Source organism: Mus musculus, chromosome 6 (assembly GCF_000001635.26).
Source record: "Mus musculus strain C57BL/6J chromosome 6, GRCm38.p6 C57BL/6J".
In the NCBI taxonomy this organism is placed as follows: Eukaryota; Metazoa; Chordata; class Mammalia; order Rodentia; family Muridae; genus Mus; species Mus musculus.
Window position 1 is genome coordinate 95,113,519 of NC_000072.6, and position 19,984 is coordinate 95,133,502.

General features: G+C 40.5%; 1 protein-coding gene and 1 long non-coding RNA gene across 3 annotated transcripts; one reads left to right on the forward strand and one right to left on the reverse strand.

Annotated features, from left to right (window-relative positions):
• Positions 1 to 498: 498 nt before the first annotated feature.
• On the reverse strand, positions 499 to 4,113 carry Kbtbd8os (kelch repeat and BTB (POZ) domain containing 8, opposite strand). The gene is made up of 2 exons (NR_153843.1): positions 4,074 to 4,113; positions 499 to 885 (listed from the first exon to the last, which is right to left on the reverse strand). It is a non-coding gene; the product is annotated as a kelch repeat and BTB (POZ) domain containing 8, opposite strand (long non-coding RNA).
• Positions 4,114 to 4,361: 248 nt separating this feature from the next.
• On the forward strand, positions 4,362 to 16,275 carry Kbtbd8 (kelch repeat and BTB (POZ) domain containing 8). Of its 2 annotated transcripts, NM_001008785.5 has the most exons (4): positions 4,362 to 4,456; positions 5,005 to 5,215; positions 8,221 to 9,329; positions 12,959 to 16,275. In NM_001008785.5, exons 1-4 carry the CDS (start codon positions 4,441 to 4,443, stop codon positions 13,420 to 13,422), a joined length of 1,800 nt encoding a protein of 599 aa, NP_001008785.2. In that variant the 5' UTR covers positions 4,362 to 4,440; the 3' UTR covers positions 13,423 to 16,275. The 2 variants fall into 2 exon arrangements, with proteins under 2 accessions (NP_001008785.2, NP_001096140.1); NM_001102670.2 differs by lacking the exon at positions 5,005 to 5,215.
• The last annotated feature ends 3,709 nt before the right edge of the window (positions 16,276 to 19,984 follow it).

A 19,984-nucleotide genomic window follows, 5' to 3' on the forward strand; every position in this document is an offset into this window, starting at 1 on the left:
TCATGATCCCTGTAGCACATGGTGTCTTCCCAGAATGCAGGAAGTGATGAGGAGCAAAAATATTCTGAAGCCTGGATGAGTGGTGCATACCCTTAATCCCAGAATTTAGGAAGCAGAGATAGGCAGATCTCTGTGAGTGTGAGGCCAGGCTGGTCTACATTGTAAGTTCTGGGCCAGCCAAAGCAAATAGAAAGACCCTGTCTGAAAGCAAACCAAAGGAAGACAAAACAAAACAAGGTTTTTTTTTAAAATTAAGTATTCATGCATACACATTTTCCTTCTTGGGTAGGCTAAATTCCAAGTACTAGTTAGACAAATAAACACATTTTAGTATCCTCTGCTATAATTAAAATCAGTGTTTGAAAAAATATACTTTTCTTCGTTTTACCATTACATAAAAAGATATAATAAAGTAGAGAATACTCAATAGGTAGACTTAATGCTAATATCCACTTAGAATTCTGGATTTTTAAAAAAGAAAACCATATGCAACATATAGGCCCCAGAATTTAAAACATCAGTTTTAGTATCTGCAATTATATTCAATTTATATTAAAAATACTCTGTTGCTTTATTCCAGGCATTAGTCCTGATGATACAAGGTTTTGGCAAGACAAATGTCACATTGGCCACATCAAGTAGACTGTAGCTGAGATGTTAAATGCTTAAGGATGTCATTTGCTGAAAGGTGACAGTCTTCCATGTGCCTTCCTCCCTTCTTTCCTTTTATACAGCCCTGGTTAATCTCACAGCCTCCACAGTGCCCAACAAGGAAATTGGTGAGCCGAAGAATCCATTTGCAGAAGTGAGGTTCTATTTCCTCTGCCTCCTCTGCCATCAGCTGCTATCACATCTGTGTTGTGTGGGATCATTACTGACAGTTGCCTGTGTACAAATTATAATCGCTAAAAGTTACTCTTTCAATGTTAAGACAGACACACACACACACACACACACACACACACACACACACAGAAAGGTGAATGCATTTTGTTCTCATCTTCTGAATTTGTTGTTTTCACGACTCTTCATCTTTTCTATAACTTAAAGATCAAGACTTTTTTCAAGAAGTTCTTTTTGCTTTTAGTTCCAAGGCAATATATACATACTATAAGAAAGCCCCAGGGTCTAACTTAAGTACAGTTCTTCCAGTTTGCTTTTATAGGTTTCTATCCTTTATATATTTTACTTTAAACTGTAACTATGTGGGAAAATTGCTTCAAAGGGCAACACAGTGGTGAATACATCAAGAGAACTGGGTTACCTTTTCGTCTTTCTTTCGAGGCTGTTCATAGGCTTGGTAGGTTTCTTTGAGATCTGTGGAAATATTTTGGGGCCACTTGGCAGGAATTTGACTTTGGGCCAGGACATAGGAAGTAAGCCCAGGAAGGAATCTGATTTGGGGCTAGAACAAAGAAATAGGCTTCAGGCAAGAATATGACTTTGGACTAGGACAGGGAAGTAGGCTCAGATATCTTGGTCATCCTGATGAGCCCCTAGAAACAGTGATCAGGGGACTTTGTTTATTGTCTTGCTTGTTCCTTACCTAGAACTGACCTTATTTCTTATATGTAATTAAAAAAAAGATTTATTTATTTATTTATTATATGCAAGTTCACTGTAGTTGTCTTTAGGTACACCAGAAGAGGGCATCAGTTCTCATTACAGATGGTTGTGAGCCACCATGTGGTTGGTGGGATTTGAACTCAGGACCTCCAGAAGAACAGTCAGTGCTCTTAATCACTGAGCCATCTCTCCAGCCCCTGTATATAATCAAAATGGTATAAAAGTAGATTGGGAAAAAAATAAACCCACCTCAGCCTCAGAACTGACTGAAGTCATGTTACAGAGTTGTCTAATTGTCTTTTTTCTTTTTAATCCTCACTCCAGCCCTGGAGAACCTGTTGACTGACTGAGCAGGCTTAGTCAAAGATCCTTCTGCTTATCCCTTTTGTTTAAAATGTGCATCATAATGATAACAAATCTTCTCTAGACAATGCCACCTGACCAGTTGTGGAGTCTATTTATAGGATATTCATGCAAATGGCAAGCTTACAAATTTTTATTTCTTACATTTAGATTTAGTTTCTGTACTTTGTAGTCTGCCCCATTCCCAAATTGACAAATCTTTGACCATTAAAGGATAAGGAAGCTTTCGTTTGCTTAATTTAGCAACAAAGACAATTACATTATTTAATTAGTACAGAATTAAATAGAAAATTGAGTTTTAAAAGCAAGAATGAAAGAAAATTAGCCAAGAGTCTCTTAAAGAGCTTTAACAGCATTGAAAAAGTTGTTGATTAAATTTGAACTTCAGTTAAACAACCAATAGGACTTTCTCCCAAAATGCATGCTTTCTGTTTTAATTGCTAAATTTATACTGATAATGCCATTTTTCTTAATGCCCTCAATATTGTGAGCAGAATGTTTTTACTAAATTATTGAATACATGAAAAATGCAAATCCAAAGTTAGAAGTAACAAACATGAAGTCAAATTTATCATGTAAAGACTATGCTGATAAGCAAGCCTTTAATGTTTCATTAGCAAGGACTGTGAGTGAGGCTCTTAAGCCCCGATCCCCAGGAAGCACCACATCTTATTAATTTGCCTAGTGGCACAGCACTTGGAACTTTGTTTAAATTTCTAACGTACCTAGGGAATAGAACTACTTTAAATCATTCCCACTCTATCAGTCACAGGTAAAATTTCAAGACCCCTTTAACAAGGTCACCTGGAGTTGGTGATGAGGCTCCCTGGGAGCTGGTAGTGTGCATGCATGGTGCCTGTGGTTCAATTTACAGCAATATACTAAATACATAAATAAAAAATAATAAAATATTCAACTGCTTGACCTAATGCTAGGAAAGTTACTACTGTGAACTAAGTCTCTACTGAAGCTTCCTTCCCATTCACTGATAAAGGGGTATCTGCAAGTATTTGTTCACTTCGCTTTCCATTCATCTTTTAAGTTTCTACAACTTGTCAGAGCATCCTGTTAGATGCCAGAAACAGGATGAGGAAATCAGAATAGATAACAAGGTGGCTGGGGAGATGGCTCCGTGATTAAAGTGCTTGCCATGCCGAGAGAGAGAGAGAGAGAGAGAGAGAGAGAGAGAGAGAGAGAGAGAGAGAGAGAGAGAGTTAATATCTCTGGGTTTCGATTGAGAGACCATGCTTCACTGTATAAGGTAGAAAAGCAGCGTTGTAGGATTTCTGACACCAATCTCCGGCCTCCACGTGCACCTGCACCGCCCCCCAACATGTACATCCACTCGTGCAAACAAAACAAAACAAAACAAAACACCAAACCACAGATACAAATGCACACACACAGAGACTCAGACAGACAGACAGACAGACAGACACACACACACACACACACACACAATAGGAGAAGAAAAAAAAATAGGTCAACAATAAAACCCCTGCTTTCTTGCAAAAAACTATGAAGTAGACTGAATGCCGAGTGCTCGCTGTTATAAGAGAGGTTCAAGGGCTGGAAGAGCTTGTGCAAGAGCCAGGGTTGAGCACGGTCCAGAGGAGCGCCAGGCTCAGCCTCTCTCCAGCATCTCTTCACAGGAAAGCCGGAGGCCCTCTTCACGTTCAAGAAGCCCAGGGGAAATCAATTATCCGAGTCTCCCTTGAGTACTCGAGCGCTCTTCGGTGTGACAGGTGTTTCCTGGTGTGCTAGAAATGCAAGCCAAGTGGATTCAGGTCCTGAGTGGCCATGTAACCAGACCCAGTTGATCTGTGAAAAGCGGGGCATGTGGCTAAGGGGATGCAATTTCAAGTGGGCGTTACAGGTGACTCATCAGAGACCTATCGATGGTGTGTGTGTGTGTGTTGGGGGGGGGGGGGTTGTCTTATATCCTTTGTATTTTTGGATAACAGCCCTCCTGACCATTTCCAACTTTTCGGAGTTTCATAGCCCTCGTGCAGAGCGCGTTTTCATACCAGAATCTAGTCACGGATAGGGAATTTGGGGTATGAAGACAATTATTTTTAAAGTGGAGTCGAGACTAGGAGAGAGGCCCTTGCCGGGGAAATTTGCTCAATAAGAGCTTTTCCTACCTCACTCCTCAGAGTGACAGTTCGCCTCAGCCAGATGACTACATTTCCCAGCGGGCGCTGTGCATCTCAAGGCACAGGCTGGCGGGCTCGGGGCGCTCCTCCGCCCAGCTAGCCAATAGAAATGCTCGGCTTGGGCCTCTGTCCGACTAGGAGCACGCGGGAACGGGGGCCTTAAAACTACATTTCCCGACGCGCTGGTAATCGCGCACTGACCAATCAGAGCCAGGTATTTTGAGGCTCGGGGAGGAGCCGACTCGGTCAGCCACCCTCATTGGCTAGGCAACGCTTAGCAGAGCCGGAACCCGGGAGCGAGCGAAACGCAATGACATTTCCTCTTTAAATAACCGGAGCCGGGGCCCCTGTAGTAATGGCCGCGTCGGCAGGTGGGTGGCGTGGTGCGGCCGCCCGCAGTGTCGGAGGAGGGAAGCAGGAGCGCGGGCGCCGGCCACAACCTGAAGCGGCGGCCTTAAGGCGGGAGGGAAGGATGGAGAGACGGCGGGCGCGGAGGCGAGGATGAATGGGGAGGAGGGCGGTGGGCGGCGCGCCCGCGAAGATGGGGCGTCTGGGTACCGGCCGCCCGCGAGGCGGTTGAGGGGTGCCCTGGCAGTCGCCCTCGATCGCGCTGCCCTCGGGAGCCTTCCGTCCCGCGCTCGACCCGGAGCCGAGTCCCCGCGCATCGCCGCCGCTGCCGGCTCGGCTGGCTCGCCTCACACGCTCCCTCCGCGAGCGCGGCGGTCCGGGCTCGCCGGGCTCCGGAGGAGCGCGCCGGCCTGGGAACTTGTTCGCCCTTGTTGAGCTCTCGGCTCCTAGAGCCTGTGTCGGCGCTCCTGTGCCCACACACGGACGTTTGTGTACGGGGTGGGGGGGAAAAAAACCCACGATGCCGTAAACTGGCTTCGAACTTCTTGTGGTTGTGCGATTTTTCTCCTAGATTTAAGTAAGTCTTCCCCAACACCGAATGGGATTCCATCTTCAGACACAGCCAACGATACCATGGATCCTTTCCATGCTTGCAGTATTCTTAAGCAACTCAAAACAATGTACGATGAAGGACAGTTGACAGACATTGTAGTGGAAGTGGATCACGGGAAAACATTTTCCTGTCATAGAAACGTTCTTGCTGCAATCAGCCCCTACTTCAGGTATGACGACGGTAGAAACTTATATATTACTATCCGTACAAGACTCCCTTTCAACCCAGTGTTAGCCACTTGATTGTGGTACTGAGTTGGGACAAATACATAAAGGCAAACCAGGTGTTTATTTTCTGAGAGTAGGTAACAGGTCTTGCTTGTCTTACTAATGAGCCCCTGTTTTGAGGTGGGATTCCAGAGTTTAGATAGTTGGATTTTAAGTTAGTGGACTTGTGAGGTATTCATACTATGTATGCTGCCAGCCACATTTGAAAAAAATTATAATGCTTTAAAATTAAAATCAGTGGCGACACTAAAACATGTCACGTGCACAGACAACTAAGTGTGGCTGGTGGCTGCTGTACTGGGCAACGGGGATATACAGTGTTTCAATCAATCATTGAAATGATCTAGAATTTTAAATATTTCTGATGTTTCCCCACCCCCCACCCCCGGTTTTTAGTACATAGGACTTTTTTTTTTTTTTTTTTTTTTTGAGTTTAAAACATAGGAACTTGCTCCTTTATAAATAAACTAGGATTTTAAGATTGTTTTAATGCCATGGAGTTTTGTGAAGAGTAGTGAAATAAAATACAGGTTATTTATGTCTTACTTTCCAAGATTCCCAGAAATAGTTCATGCTTTCTAAACTCTCTTTTTGTCCCTTTTGCCATAAAATGTTGAAAAGTGAAAGTTTTATTTGAACTCAAGTCTGAAAACTAAGTTTTTAGTCTAAGAACAGATGATTGGAATCGGTTTTGTTTCAGGTACTTCCTTCTAAAAGCCCTTCAGCATACAGAAGTGGTTCGTGAATGATAGGAAGACTATCTTGTCAGCCACACTCTTGCTCTATCTTTTGAGGTGCTTATAAGGTGCTTATCCATCCCACTGTAATGTTGCATTCATTAGTTTCTGGTCCCTCTTTCTCAGAATGCTGGGTCAAATACAGTTACATCAGTTTTGATATTGAAAATCGTTTAGACTTGCCTGGGGTAGGTCATTGAACCAAGTATTAATTATTACAGGATAGAAAGCTGGAAAGAAAAAAGATGAAATGTCCAGAACACAGGTTGGCTTGGCATTAGAAGCCACTGCTGCTTGTCATGTGTGTATTTGAATATATGGCACGCTTGTTCCTTACCAAACTCTGAGTGAAGCTTACTTGATATGTATTGTCTTCAATAATCCTAATAATCTTGTGCTTATACAGTTATGCCCATATGTGTATGAAAAGATCCAGATGAGTGATATCTAAGTCATTCAAATGGCAGAACTAGATTTTATTCTAAAATTAGACTTCTTATTGTGTGACACTTAACAAAATGGATCAAGTGGGTCTCCATTCAAGTTTCTGTTTTTTTTTTTAATGAAACAAAACTATATTCCCTTTGAATAGTAAAAGTAAATAAATAAATACATTGAATGGATATGGGAGTGCATGCTTTTAATCCCAGCATGTGGGGAGCCAGAAGCAGGGGAATCTCTGAGTTTGAGGCCAGCCTAGTCCACATAGTTTCAGGACAATCAGTGCTGTATGAAAAGCCCTTGTCTCAGCATAGTAACAACAAAAGTTTCTTTAGAATGAAACCTTAAGGAAAGGTAATGATGTTTACAAGTAAGTCCTACTTAAAGCTCCAAGTATTCTATCTGTGTTGGGGAAAGAAGATTCAAAAATATACTCACTTAAAACAAGAACAAAAACCAAACTGTCTTAAAAGTGTATGCCTAGGCTACTCAGAATTTACTGTTGTTGAGGATGCCCCCGCACTTCAGCCTTCCACTAAGTGCGATCATACACCACTGCACCCATCTAAGAAGCTCAGTCTTAAGGTTGGACATTGGGGAATTTAAAAATAATTTCCAAAGAATCAGTGATGTGTTAAATGTTAAACTCTTTAGAAAAAAAAGCATATTAACCCTGCCATAACTTTTTGTGTAGATATAAATAGGTAAAGTACAGGAACTTAACTGAGAAAATGAGGTATATCTATTAAGGAAGGGTTTTCAAAGTGCCCAAGAGTAAGCAGTCTTTTAGAAGGTGTAGGTGAAAAGTGTAGCCCTTTGAAGAATGCCGTGCTCTTTCTGAGGGGAAATCTACTTTGTCCACACAATACAGCTTTCCTTGGGCCGTCACAGATTTTATTAGACTGACTTACTGTGCTTAGGACTCATTTTGCTATCTTAATGGTATCTTGAACTTTTTCTGAGACATGATAATATAAGGTCCATTATCCATAAGGCAATTTGACTAGAAGCTTGGATGGGTGCTACAAGGACAGTCAGATCGGAAATATGTCACAATTTCTCCTTCCAGAGCTAGCATATAAGAACAGAATCTTGCCCCTCTGCCTCCCCCAGTTCTTGTGTGGACTCTGGTGAAACTGAGAAACCCAGTTAGCACAAGATCTAATTAAACAAGAGATGCCTATATGAATCTTATTAATTTTATGTACCCAGAGAGATTTTTTTCAAGAAAGTAAAGTACAGTTGTCAAGGAATATCAAGGCAAGTGGCTATCTGGATTAGAGCAATAAATTGCAGGGATGTTACTTAGGGATATAGGAGAGTCAGGGAGATACAGAAGTACTTGAAAGATAGAGTGTGACTTCAGAGTTTGTTTATTTAGACGCACTCCAGTCACAACTACTCTGACAATCAAGGATATTTTCCAGCCTTGATAGGTGAAGGACCACCATTCCAAAGAATCTCCATGGCTTGCTGTAGAGAGAGACAGAGAGAAGGGGGAGGGGACACCACAGGGCCCTTCCATCACCTGTAGTTCCCCAGGTGATTTCAGCTTGAAGCAATCTGCCTTATTTTTAGATTGTATGTTTTTAACTCCTTCTGTACAAGATGGAATGGCCCTGAGAACAGAGCTTTTGGGATTAGCTGAATGTAAGTCTTTTGTGCTAGATGATCAGTTTTCAGAAGGGCTTGTATGTGCGATGACTTTATACTTCTAAAAATTTCCGTTTGCAGTGCATATAAAATATTAATCTTTTTTTTTTCCTTAGATCCATGTTCACTAGCGGCCTTACAGAAAGTACTCAGAAAGAAGTTCGAATCATTGGTGTTGAAGCTGAATCAATGGATTTAGTATTGAATTATGCCTATACCTCTAGAGTTATTCTGACAGAGGCCAATGTTCAAGCCTTGTTCACTACAGCTAGCATCTTCCAAATTCCTTCCATACAAGACCAGTGTGCTAAGTATATGATTAGTCATTTGGATCCACAGAATTCTATTGGAGTCTTTATCTTTGCTGATCATTATGGTCATCAGGAGCTTGGAGATCGATCAAAAGAATATATCCGTAAAAAGTTTCTGTGTGTCACCAAAGAACAAGAGTTTCTCCAACTGACAAAAGACCAACTCATAAGCATACTAGACAGTGACGATTTAAATGTGGATCGGGAAGAACATGTTTATGAAAGCATTATAAGGTGGTTTGAACATGAGCAGAGTGAAAGAGAAGTACACCTTCCAGAGATTTTTGCCAAATGTATACGTTTTCCTCTAATGGAAGATACATTTATCGAGAAAATTCCTCCTCAGTTTGCACAGGCCATAGTCAAAAGTTGTGGAGAACCCTCCAACACCAGTGGCTGTACACAGAGGCTTGGAATGACTGCTTCTGAAATGATCATATGTTTTGATGCTGCCCACAAACACTCAGGAAAGAAGCAAACAGTGCCTTGTCTAGATATCGTCACAGGAAGAGTGTTTAAACTATGCAAACCACCAAATGACCTAAGAGAAGTTGGGATTCTTGTGTCACCAGATAATGACATATACATTGCAGGAGGCTACAGGCCAAGCAGCAGTGAGGTGTCCATCGACCATAAAGCAGAAAATGATTTTTGGATGTATGACCATTCCACCAACAGATGGCTTTCCAAGCCGTCCTTGCTTCGGGCCAGAATAGGCTGCAAGCTAGTATACTGCTGTGGTAAAATGTATGCAATTGGAGGGCGTGTTTACGAAGGTGATGGAAGAAACTCACTGAAGTCTGTGGAGTGCTATGATAGCAGAGAGAATTGCTGGATGACTGTGTGTGCCATGCCAGTTGCAATGGAGTTTCATAATGCTGTGGAGCACAAAGAGAAAATCTACGTTTTACAGGGTAGGTAGCAAAAGGAGTCTTCATCAAAGGGTTGCATGCCAAGGTTGGGTTTCTTAATAATAGCAAAGCAGGTAACACTTCCTAGTGGTTGCTTCTTCCTAACCATAAACTATGCTAGAACATTCTCTTAGAAAATCAAGGTCAAAAACATTTAAAATGTTAAAATATTCCTAAGTTCCCGAAATAGTCAGTTCTCTGTTTTTGAGTTATGTTTGGATCTCAAAGTATTTTTAAAAACATAATAAGGAATACTTTATTTCTTATTATTTCAGAGCATTTTCAAATAAACAATAAAGGTTAATCACACCTGGCTATTTTTGCTCTTCAATAATAGAATCAAGAGATGTGGCAACTACTTTCTTATGGAACTTACGAATGAGTTTCCTGAAGCTGCACTCTTCATTTACCAAGGAACTTTGTTTTTCTTCCAAGATTATATTTATGTGCATTTTGCCTGCATTTATGTCTGCACCAGGTGCATTCAGTGTTCACAGAGGCCAAAATAGGGTGTTGGATCACCTGGAACTGGAATTAGAGACAGTTGTAAACTGCCGTGTGGGTTCTGGAAACTGAACTCAGGTCCTCTGGAAGTGCAGAGCCGCAAGTGCTTTTAAACACTGAGCTGTATTTCCAGTTCTACCAAGTATTTGTTTGTTTAAAATGTTATATATATGAGCATTTTTGCCTGAATGTATGTGTATATACCACATGCATACTTGGTGACTGCAGAAGCCAAAAGAGGGATACCCTGGAACTAGAGTTAGAGATGGTTGTGAGCTGCCCTGTGGATGCTGAGATTCAAACTTGAGTCCTGTAAAAGAACAGCTAGTGCTCTTAGCTGCTGACCTACTTTCCGGTGCCCACGAAGGGCTTTAATAGATAAGAAACTTAATTACAAAGGCTTGAAATTATGTTCTTTAGATCTTAGCTTATCAAAAATTGTATGTATATGAGTGTGCAGGCCAGACATTAACATTGGGTGTTTTTCTATTGTTGGCCACTTCATTTTTTGAGACAGGCTCTCACTAAAACTGGAGCTTACCAATTGAGTTGACTGGCTTGCCTTCAGGTCCCTCAGGAATCTGACTTTCTCTTTCTCACTGCTGTGTGAGAGAGGTGTGCCACTGTGCCCTGCTTTTTCATGGATCCTATGGATCTGAGCTCAGATCCTCAAGCACTTTACCTGCAGAGCTCCTTGACTCTTACGTGGTTTAGTTGCTGGGATGTTGAATGCAGTGTAGGTAATTCTAAAATCCTTATTCATTTACCATGTTTCTTAATGGCTTATATTAAAATACTTCCTTATATGACTACTTTAATAAGTCAGGAACAGCTCTTTTGCTCCCTTCTCTTGCTCCTGTTTCCTTATCCTCTTCCTACCCCTTTCCCCATTCCCCTCTCCTCTCTCTTCACATGCTCATGGCCAGCCTCTACTCCCCATCCCCCAACTCCCCTCCCCATTCCCTTAATAAACTTTATTCTATACTAAAATAAATAAATAAATAAATCAGGAACAATGTAGGCTTTCATGAAGGTATACATGATTATTTTTAAGCCCTATCCCATTTTTTAAAATGGTATTCTTGGGGGCTGAAGAGATGGCTCAGCGGTTAAGAGCACTGACTGCTCTTCCGAAGGTTGTGAATTCAAATCCCAGCAACCACATGGTGGCTCACAACCATCCGTGATGAGATCTGACGTTCTCTTCTGGTGTGTCTGAAGACGGCTACAGTGTATTTAAATATAATAATAAATAAATCTTTAAAAAAATGGTATTCTTTGCTTTTAAAGTTGACTTAAAATTTCTCAGAGAAGCCTGGATATATTTGCTTTAAGTTTCGTATTCTGAAGAACTAATTAAGTATAGTACTATCTGGTACTGTATTTTAGTTAAATGAAAGCATGCTATGGTTTGGGTTTCTCTTTGCAAAGTATAAGAATGGGTGTGTGATTCATCCAGTGTGGTTCTATCATCCAGTGTGATGAAGTGTGCCGCTTTTCTCCTCCCTCCTCCTCCTCTCCCCCTCTCTGTGTATGTGTGTTACTGGCAAAAATAGCTTATAAAGATCATTTTAAGGCTCCTCATTGGAGTATGTGAGCTGTATAAGCAAATACTGTAGCAAAGCAGTACTAACTTAATAGAACTTAAGTACCAGAACAAATAATTTGTAACTGGAGGTTGTATTTTATATAAGAAGAATCTGAGGCCTTGAGAGTTTTTTTAAATTGCTTATCATTGGTTTTAGTTTATTAAAGAGAAATTGAGATTTTCTAAATGAACTTTTCTGTACAAGAAATTTATAGAGAACATTTTCGTTATCAAGAATACTATAATATGTTAGCGTTGAAAGAGAAGGTAATATGTAAAGCAAAAGTTAGGGCTTAAATAAAGTGAAATGCCACTCTTATTAAGTAAGCAATTTAACTTATAGATGAGACTATCCTTAATTTAGAAGAGTTTAAAGGGAAGCTTTACATAGTATCCAGTGTTCCTTTCTAACCTACAAAGCCTCCTTACATATATAACTTGATGATAACCGTTGAAGAAGGTTATGTCTTACAGATTGAGCATCCCTAATGTAAAAACTCAAAGTGTGGTTCTGCATTCCATACCTGACCTTATATAAGAGGTCATAGTCTAAACTCAGGCACTAAAGTAGTAACTCATGTTTTGGCTTGTAGTAATCCCCAAGATAGATAGATAGAGAGAGAGAGAGAGAGAGAAAGAGAGAGAGAGAGATTGATTTGTATATATGTAGATACTCTAAAATCTGAAATACTTGAGTCTCAAGCACTTCAGATAAAGTATATTCAACCTGTTCTGCCTGTAATTGCAGTAGTATAAGTTTGATCTGCCATAGAGTTGATACTGTTATCACAAAGATACTATTCAGTGTTACCATTAAGCAGGACATAGTTGCCAGACGTATAATTCCAGCTCTGGAAGGTAAGGTAGGAGGATTCCAAAGTTAAAATCAGCCTGAGTTCAGGCTGGAGACCTTATCAAAAAAGCAAAGCAATGTCATAGCATTAGCAAGGTCTTGTCAATATTCATGATTTTAATTCTTACAGACATTTTCCTATTGACAGTCTGGCTTAGCACACATACCTTTTTATTGTCAGTTTAGTAACTGACTCAATATCAATTCCATTCATTGTCTTGAAATTTGTCTTTGCTTCATAACAACATTCACATAAATACATGAGTGACCTACAAGCACAAATCTAAACAATTCCATATGCTATTTTCTAGTCAAGTACCACACATGTATATAATGGTTTGGTTTGGTTGTTTTGGTTTTTGGTTTTTCGAGACAGGGTTTCTCTGTATATCCCTGGCTGTTCTGGAACTCACTTTGTAGACCAGGCTGGCCTCGAACTCAGAAATCCGCCTGCCTCTGCCTCCCGAGTGCTGGGATTAAAGGCGTGCACCACCACACCCGGCTTTGTAATGTACTTTTAATGGTTAAGTTGTATTTGATCATGTTGCCAGCCTTACTCCTCCCAGGTCATATGTGCCAGTGCATGTTGGCTGTAATATTACTGTGATTTTGTGTATTCTAGGAGGCAAATGTTTGGATACAACCAAACATGAAAACTTACATATTTGTTTCCCTTTTCTTTTTTAGGGGAATTTTTCCTCTTCTATGAGCCTCAAAAAGACTACTGGGGATTTTTAACCCCCATGACTGTGCCTCGAATCCAGGGCTTAGCAGCTGTGTACAAAGACTCAATCTACTACATAGCTGGAACCTGTGGAAATCATCAGCGTGTGTTTACTGTTGAAGCCTATGATATAGAGCTAAATAAGTGGACTCGTAAAAAGGACTTTCCGTGTGATCAGTCTATAAATCCATACCTGAAGCTAGTACTTTTCCAGAATAAACTCCATTTATTTGTGCGAGCTACTCAAGTGACTGTTGAAGAACATATCTTCAGAACCAGCAGGAAAAATTCTCTTTACCAATACGATGACATTGCTGACCAGTGGATGAAAGTGTATGAGACCCCAGATCGGCTGTGGGACCTTGGCCGCCATTTTGAGTGTGCGGTGGCTAAACTCTATCCTCAGTGTCTTCAGAAAGTTCTTTAAATAAGCAGCAGGCCAAAGCACGCCCCTGGCATCTCATACTGAGGAAGCTGGCTTAGGAAATGCTGTCGCCATTGAAGAAAGCTAACAGAGTCTTGTATTCAGAAATGGGTGCTCATAAAGACTGTGGTGTGGAGAGGGATTTGATTTTACCTTCATGATATTTTCAGTTCAGTCAGGAAAGGGAACAAAGTGCGGTTATCAGCATTTTTCCACCCCTGGCATAAAAGTATCATCCTAGAGTTTTGTGATAAATAGTTGCTGAGAAACCAGGTGAATTCAAGACAACTATGCACTCTTGAAAAGCAGAATATTCCTGGGTAGAGACATCCAAACTGGTTAACGTGACTTTCTTTTAACTACGGGTAACAATATGAGGCAATATCATTTATTTAGCTGTGATCTCTAACACAGAGAAGCACTAACCTAGATCCTCAGTCTTACTATTTATATCTATTTACATATATATTTTTGTGTACTGTTTTCAAGTGTACGAGATTTAAATGTGCTGTCAGCAGACGGAAGGGAAACTCGGTTTTCAGAGCGAACTTTTAGTCCGATTGTTCCATGTAACTTTTAAGTTAAGCTGCAAGGTTAAAGTGGCAGTTTTCTGTCCATAACTTTTTCAAGTGCTAACACTGTCTCATTTTTTAAAATCCCAGAAAGGGCTCAGATTTGCAGGTGACTGGTGCTCGTATAAGTTCATTCATGTGTAGTTAGATCAACTTAAATGGTTACCGAGTCTCTGTTTATCTTTCAGGTTAGCATGCTAGTTCCATGGTCCTGGCACTTTACCTTGTGATTCCATGAGGTCTGCTATTTGTGTGATAGGATATGGCCGTTGGCCATTGGTCTAGCTGGATTCAGTTTTACAATTCCAAGTTTGCACTAACATGGGCTGTTTTGTTGCCCAAACTCTCTTTCCATCCTCTACCTTTCCAGTCATTGTTGGCATCGTGAAAGTTAACTAATAATGTGAAGTTTTAACACCTACTTATAAAATTCTGTTTTCTAGAAACAAGAGTCTTGGAGTGGTCTAATAATTAAGTGGCTTATAAGGTTCATATTATGGTTACAACCTCTCTATTTTTTTGCACTCAACAGTGATGAATATTTTTATGTTGAAACACTTGTAGCTGAAGGCGATCTAGAAGGAAGGATGAGTGAGTGAACAGGTCAAAGGTTTCTGTGCTCTAGGTACTAAGGCGCTGTTCATAGTGAACTGATAAGTTTCTCACAGTTAGTTAGGGATATTAACATAAACTCCTTTTCACCTAAGGCAGGTATTTAGGTTGATAACATACTCATTACTATGCCTACTATAACTGATAAAGAATATTACACATAAGGCAGAGCCTGTCCTCAGTCAACACATTTTCTTTAAGAGACTCAATTTGATTCTCTTGAAGAAACCTGGCAAGATTTTGTATTGGAATAGAAAAAAGTCTTGCACAACGTGTAAGGTGATAGATACTGTGAAACAAATGGAAAATATTGCCTCTTGCATCACATACCTCCTTTTCCAGAAACTTTATAGACTGCATTACAAAGGCCCTACAAGGAGAGAGTTCTCGAAGCAGTTCAAGTGGACAGCATTCACAGATTGTTCATGTGTCCTCCACAGCTGGATGCGTGGCTTCTCCTAATCTCTTTGTAAACTTTGTCAGCCAATATTTTTTTAAACCTCTCTAGTTGTCTTATGGTTTTGTTTTTTTTGGGTTTTTTTCATGCTGTTTTAGGGTTATTTCTGTGAATTTTTTGAATTATAGTTTTGTATTGCTAATGAGAGGGAAGAGAATTTTTACAAGAGATATCCATGTAATTTATTTTTGAAAGCTTTGTTGAGTATCTAAGATTTCCTGCCACTTTGACAATCTCTGTATTTAGGAAAATTCATTACTTGAATACATGATGTAGAACATTGAGTTAGCAATGTACATGTACCGTACGATATGTAAGAGAACAATACACTGTGGCTAATTCTATACTAGATTTATTCTGTTGGTCTGTACAACAGTTGGTCCTTTTGTCATAACTGTGTCTATTGAGGGAATCATTTCAGAATAGTGTATCAAAGCCAAGGTTTAGAATTTGCTACAGGAGTAGAATATATATTGAATTTTGTATGAATTATTTGTTTACATTACATAGCTGGGATATTTTGCCACTTTTAAAATGACTTTAGAAAAGGTCCTAGGAAACTTAAGATTAGTGATGTGTGTGGGTTTATGTGTAGAAATTCAAGGTACATTCTCATAGTCTGAATATAAGTAAAAGGCACAAAGGCTACAGCAGGATTCAAAGATCTAACAAATGCCAATCCCACTTTAACTATGTTTCTGCATTTGAATGTACACAGCACTTTTCCTATATAGTTCTATACAAAGAAAACAGAACTAGGTATAACTGTGTTGTAGGATTGAAGAAATCATTATTTATGTCTGTCTTTGTTTCTTGTTATCCTACAAAGTTGATGTGTAAACATCAAGTTGATTTCATTGGTGCATGAGGAAAAGTGGATGTGATCTGTGAGGAACCAGAGTCCCATGGGAAGAGTTTAAGATGGCATTCAATATTCAGTGCTCAGGTATGTAGTAAGTACTGTAGTCCTATGGGGCAAATGTGTAGATATTTTTAAACATTTTGCCGTAATTGCACAATTTTTGCATTTTTACCTGATGTCATTGTTTCTTGTAATAAAATCTTTTCTGATTGAAAACTGCCAGTGTTGTAAACTGATCTCAAGAATGAATTTTGCAAAATTAAAATTTGGTGAAAATCACAAACTATCTCATGTCATGTAGAATGAAATAATATTTTAACCTATTAAATATCTGACTTGTGGCTTAAAAATGAACTAGTTAGTATTAACAAAAGCTCCTTTATTCTGATGTAGCCTAAAATGTCCTCAATGCCTCTCTTCTATGCCAGGAAATTCCGTTGCCTCCTCTGGAGCACCCTCATCCTCTTCATATTACCCTAGTTTAAGCCTGTTCTGTGTGCAGTTGCCACTGAAAGCCATTTTCTTCTGTTTAGCACCCTTGAACCCTGTGATCTGTTTTCTTCACACAGTTTGAGTGGTTCTGAAGGCCGGGTTGTGTCCCTGTTCCTGCTCAGATCCAATGGCATCCTACCTCCACGTGGGAGCTAAGCTCCTTACCAATATTATCTTCCACTCAATATTATCTCTTGGGCCTCATTAAAATTTCTTGAACTCACTAGATTCTAGCCACATTAACCATGCTGTTCCTCAGACATGCCAAGTATCTCCCACATCAGGGCCTTTAGCCTTGCCATGTTATTAGTCAGAGAAGGCCTTATAATTACCCCTTCCAGTAAAATAACCCCTTACTAGGCTATAGAAATGGCTCAGTTGTTAAAGAGCACTGTCTGCTCTTCTGGAGGACTGAGGTTCGATTCCTAGCTCCCACATAGAAGCTTAGAACTGTAACTTATTTCTAGGTGTTCTGGCCTCCTGGGGCATGAGATGCACATGTGAACACAAATACACAGTGCAGAGAGATATATCCAGGCAAACAGATGAAGAAAAAATTTTTATTAGATATTTTCTTCATTTACATTTCAAATGCTATCCCCAAAGGCCCCTACCCTCCCCCCGCCCTGCTCCCCAACCCACCCACTCCCACTTCCGGGCTCTATCTAATGTTCGGGTATGAGTCTCTGCATTGCTTTCCATTGACTGCTGGTAGAGCCTCTTGGAGGGCAGTTATGCTGAGTATTGTTAATGGTGTCAGGGATCAGTTCTTTTCTCATGGGATGGGTTTCAATTTGCGGCAGTCATTGGCCATTCCCTCAGTCTGTTCTATATCCTTCCAGATCTTGTAGGCAGGACACATCTTGGGTCAAAGGCTTTGTGGGTGGGTTGCTGTCCTTATCCTTCCACTGAGAGTCCTGCCTCAATACAGGAAGTGACCACTTTAGGATTGATATTTTCCACTGCTAAGAATCTCAGAGTCTTCCCCCTCAGACACTCTTGGGCCTCTGTCCATCCCAGATTTCCGACACATCCTAGAGATTGCCCCGACCCAAGATCTTCCTTCTCTCTTCCCTGATATCCCTACATATGACACCCCCCCCCCCCGCATCTGCTCCCCTCCCCAGTCCCTCTTCCACCCAGTTCCCTCCTTCCATTGATCTTCAGTATCTATTTTGTTTCTACTTTTGAGATTGAGAAAGATTAAAACATCTTTCCTTGTACCCTCCTCGTTATTTGGCTTCTTTGGGTTTGTAGAGAGACATCTAGGTTATTTCCAGTTTCTGGCTATTATGAATAAAGCTGCTATGAACATAGTTGAGCAAGTATCCTTGTGGGATGATAACACATCTTTTGGGTATGTGCCCAGGAGTAGTATAGCTGGGTCTTAAGGTAGAACTATTCCCAATCTTCTGAGAAATCGCAAAATTGATTTCCAGAGTGGTTGTTCAAGTTTGCACTTCCACCAGCAGTGGCGGAGTGTTCCTTTTGCTCCACAACCTTGGCAGTATGTGCTGTCCTTTGATTTTTTTTTTTTTTATCTTAACCAAGCTGATGGATGTAAGGTGGAATCTCAGAGTCATTTTGATTTGTATTTCCCTAGTGACTAAGGATATTGAACATTTCTATAGGTACTTCTCAGCCATTTGAGGATTCTCTGTTTAGCTCTGTATGCCTCTTTTTTCCATATGTATGTATACACACACACACACACACACATATATATATACACACACATATATATGATATTTTCTTTATTTACATTTCAAATATTATCAGCTTTCCTAGTTTTCCCTCTGAAAATTCTCTATCCCCTCCTCCCTCCCTCTGCTCCCCAACCCACCCACTCCTACTTCCTGGCCTTGGCATTGCCCTATACTGGGGCATAGAACCTTCACAGGCCCAAGAGCCTCTATTCCCATTGATGACTGACTAGGCCATCCTCTGCTGCTTATGCAGCTACAGCCACGAGTCCCACCATGTGTTTTCTTTGATTGGTGGTTTAGTCCCAAGGAGCTCTTGGGAGTACTGGTAAGTTCATATTGTTCCTCCTATGGGGCTTCAGACCCCTTCAGCTCCTTGGGTACTTTATCTAGCTCCTTCATTGGGGACCCTGTGCTCGGTCCAATGGATGACTGTGAGCATCCACTTCTGTATTTGCCAGGAACTGGCAGAACTTCTCAGGAGACAGCTATATCAGGCTCCTGTCAGCAAGCTCTTGTTGGCATCCTAAATAGTGTCTGGGTTTGGTGGTTGTTTATGCGATGGATCCCCAGGTGGGGCAGTCTTTGGATGGTCATTCCTTCAGTCTCTGCTCTGAACTTTGTCTCTGTAACTCCTTCCATAGGTATTTTGTTCCCCCTTCGAAGTATCCACACTTTGGTCTTCCTTCTTGAGTTTCATGTGTTTTGCAAATTTTATCTTGGGTATTCTGAGCTTCTGGGCTAATATCCACTTATCAGTGAGTGTATACCATGTGTGTTCTTTTGTGATTGGTTTACCTCACTTAGGATGATATCCTCCAGATCCATACATTTGTCTAAGAACTTCATAAATTCATTGTTTTTAATAGCTGTGTAGTACTCCATTGTGTAAATTACCAATTTTCTGTATCTATTCCTCTGTTGAGGGACATCTGGGTTCTTTCCAGTCTCTTGCTATTATAAATAAGGCTATGAACATAGTGGAACATGTGTCCTTATTACAAGTTGGAGCATCTTCTGGGTATATGCCCAGGAGTGGTATTGCTGGATCTTCCGATAATACTATGTCCAATTTTCTGAGGAACCACCAAACTGATTTCCAGAGTGGTTGTACCAGCTTGCAATCCCACCAGTAATGGAGGAGTGTTCCTCTTTCTCCACATCCTTGACAGCAGATCTTAGCCATTCTAACTAGTGTGAGGTTGAATCTCAGGGTAGTTTTGATTTGAATTTCTCTGATGATTAAGGATGTTGAACATTTTTTTAGGTGCTTCTCAGCCATTCAGTATTCCTCAGTTGAGAATTTGTTTAGCTCTGTTCCCCATTTCCTAATAGGGTTATTTGGTTTTCGGGAGTCCAACTTCTTGAGTTCTTTATATATGTTGGTTATTAGCCTCCTATCAGATTTAGGATTAGTAAAGATCTTTTCCCAATCTGTTTGTTGCTGTTTTGTCATATTGACAGTGTCCTTAGCCTTACAGAATATTTGCAACTTTATGAGATTCAATTTGTCAATTCTTGATCTTACAGCACAAGCCATTGGTGTTCTGTTCAGGAATTTTTTCCCTTTGTCCATATCTTCCAGGCTCTTCCCTACTTTCTCCTCTATAAGTTTCAGTGTCTCTGGTTTTATGTGGAGTTCCTTGATCCACTTAGACTTGAGTTTTGAACAAGGAGATAAGAATGGATAAATTCACATTATTCTACATGCTAGCTGCCAGTTGTGCCAGCACCATTTGTGGAAAATGCTGTCTTTTTTTTCCACTGGATGGTTTTAGCTCCTTTGTCAAAGATCAAATGACCATAGGTGTGTTGGTTCATTTCTGGGTCTTCAATTCTATTCCATTGATCTACCTGTCTGTTGCTG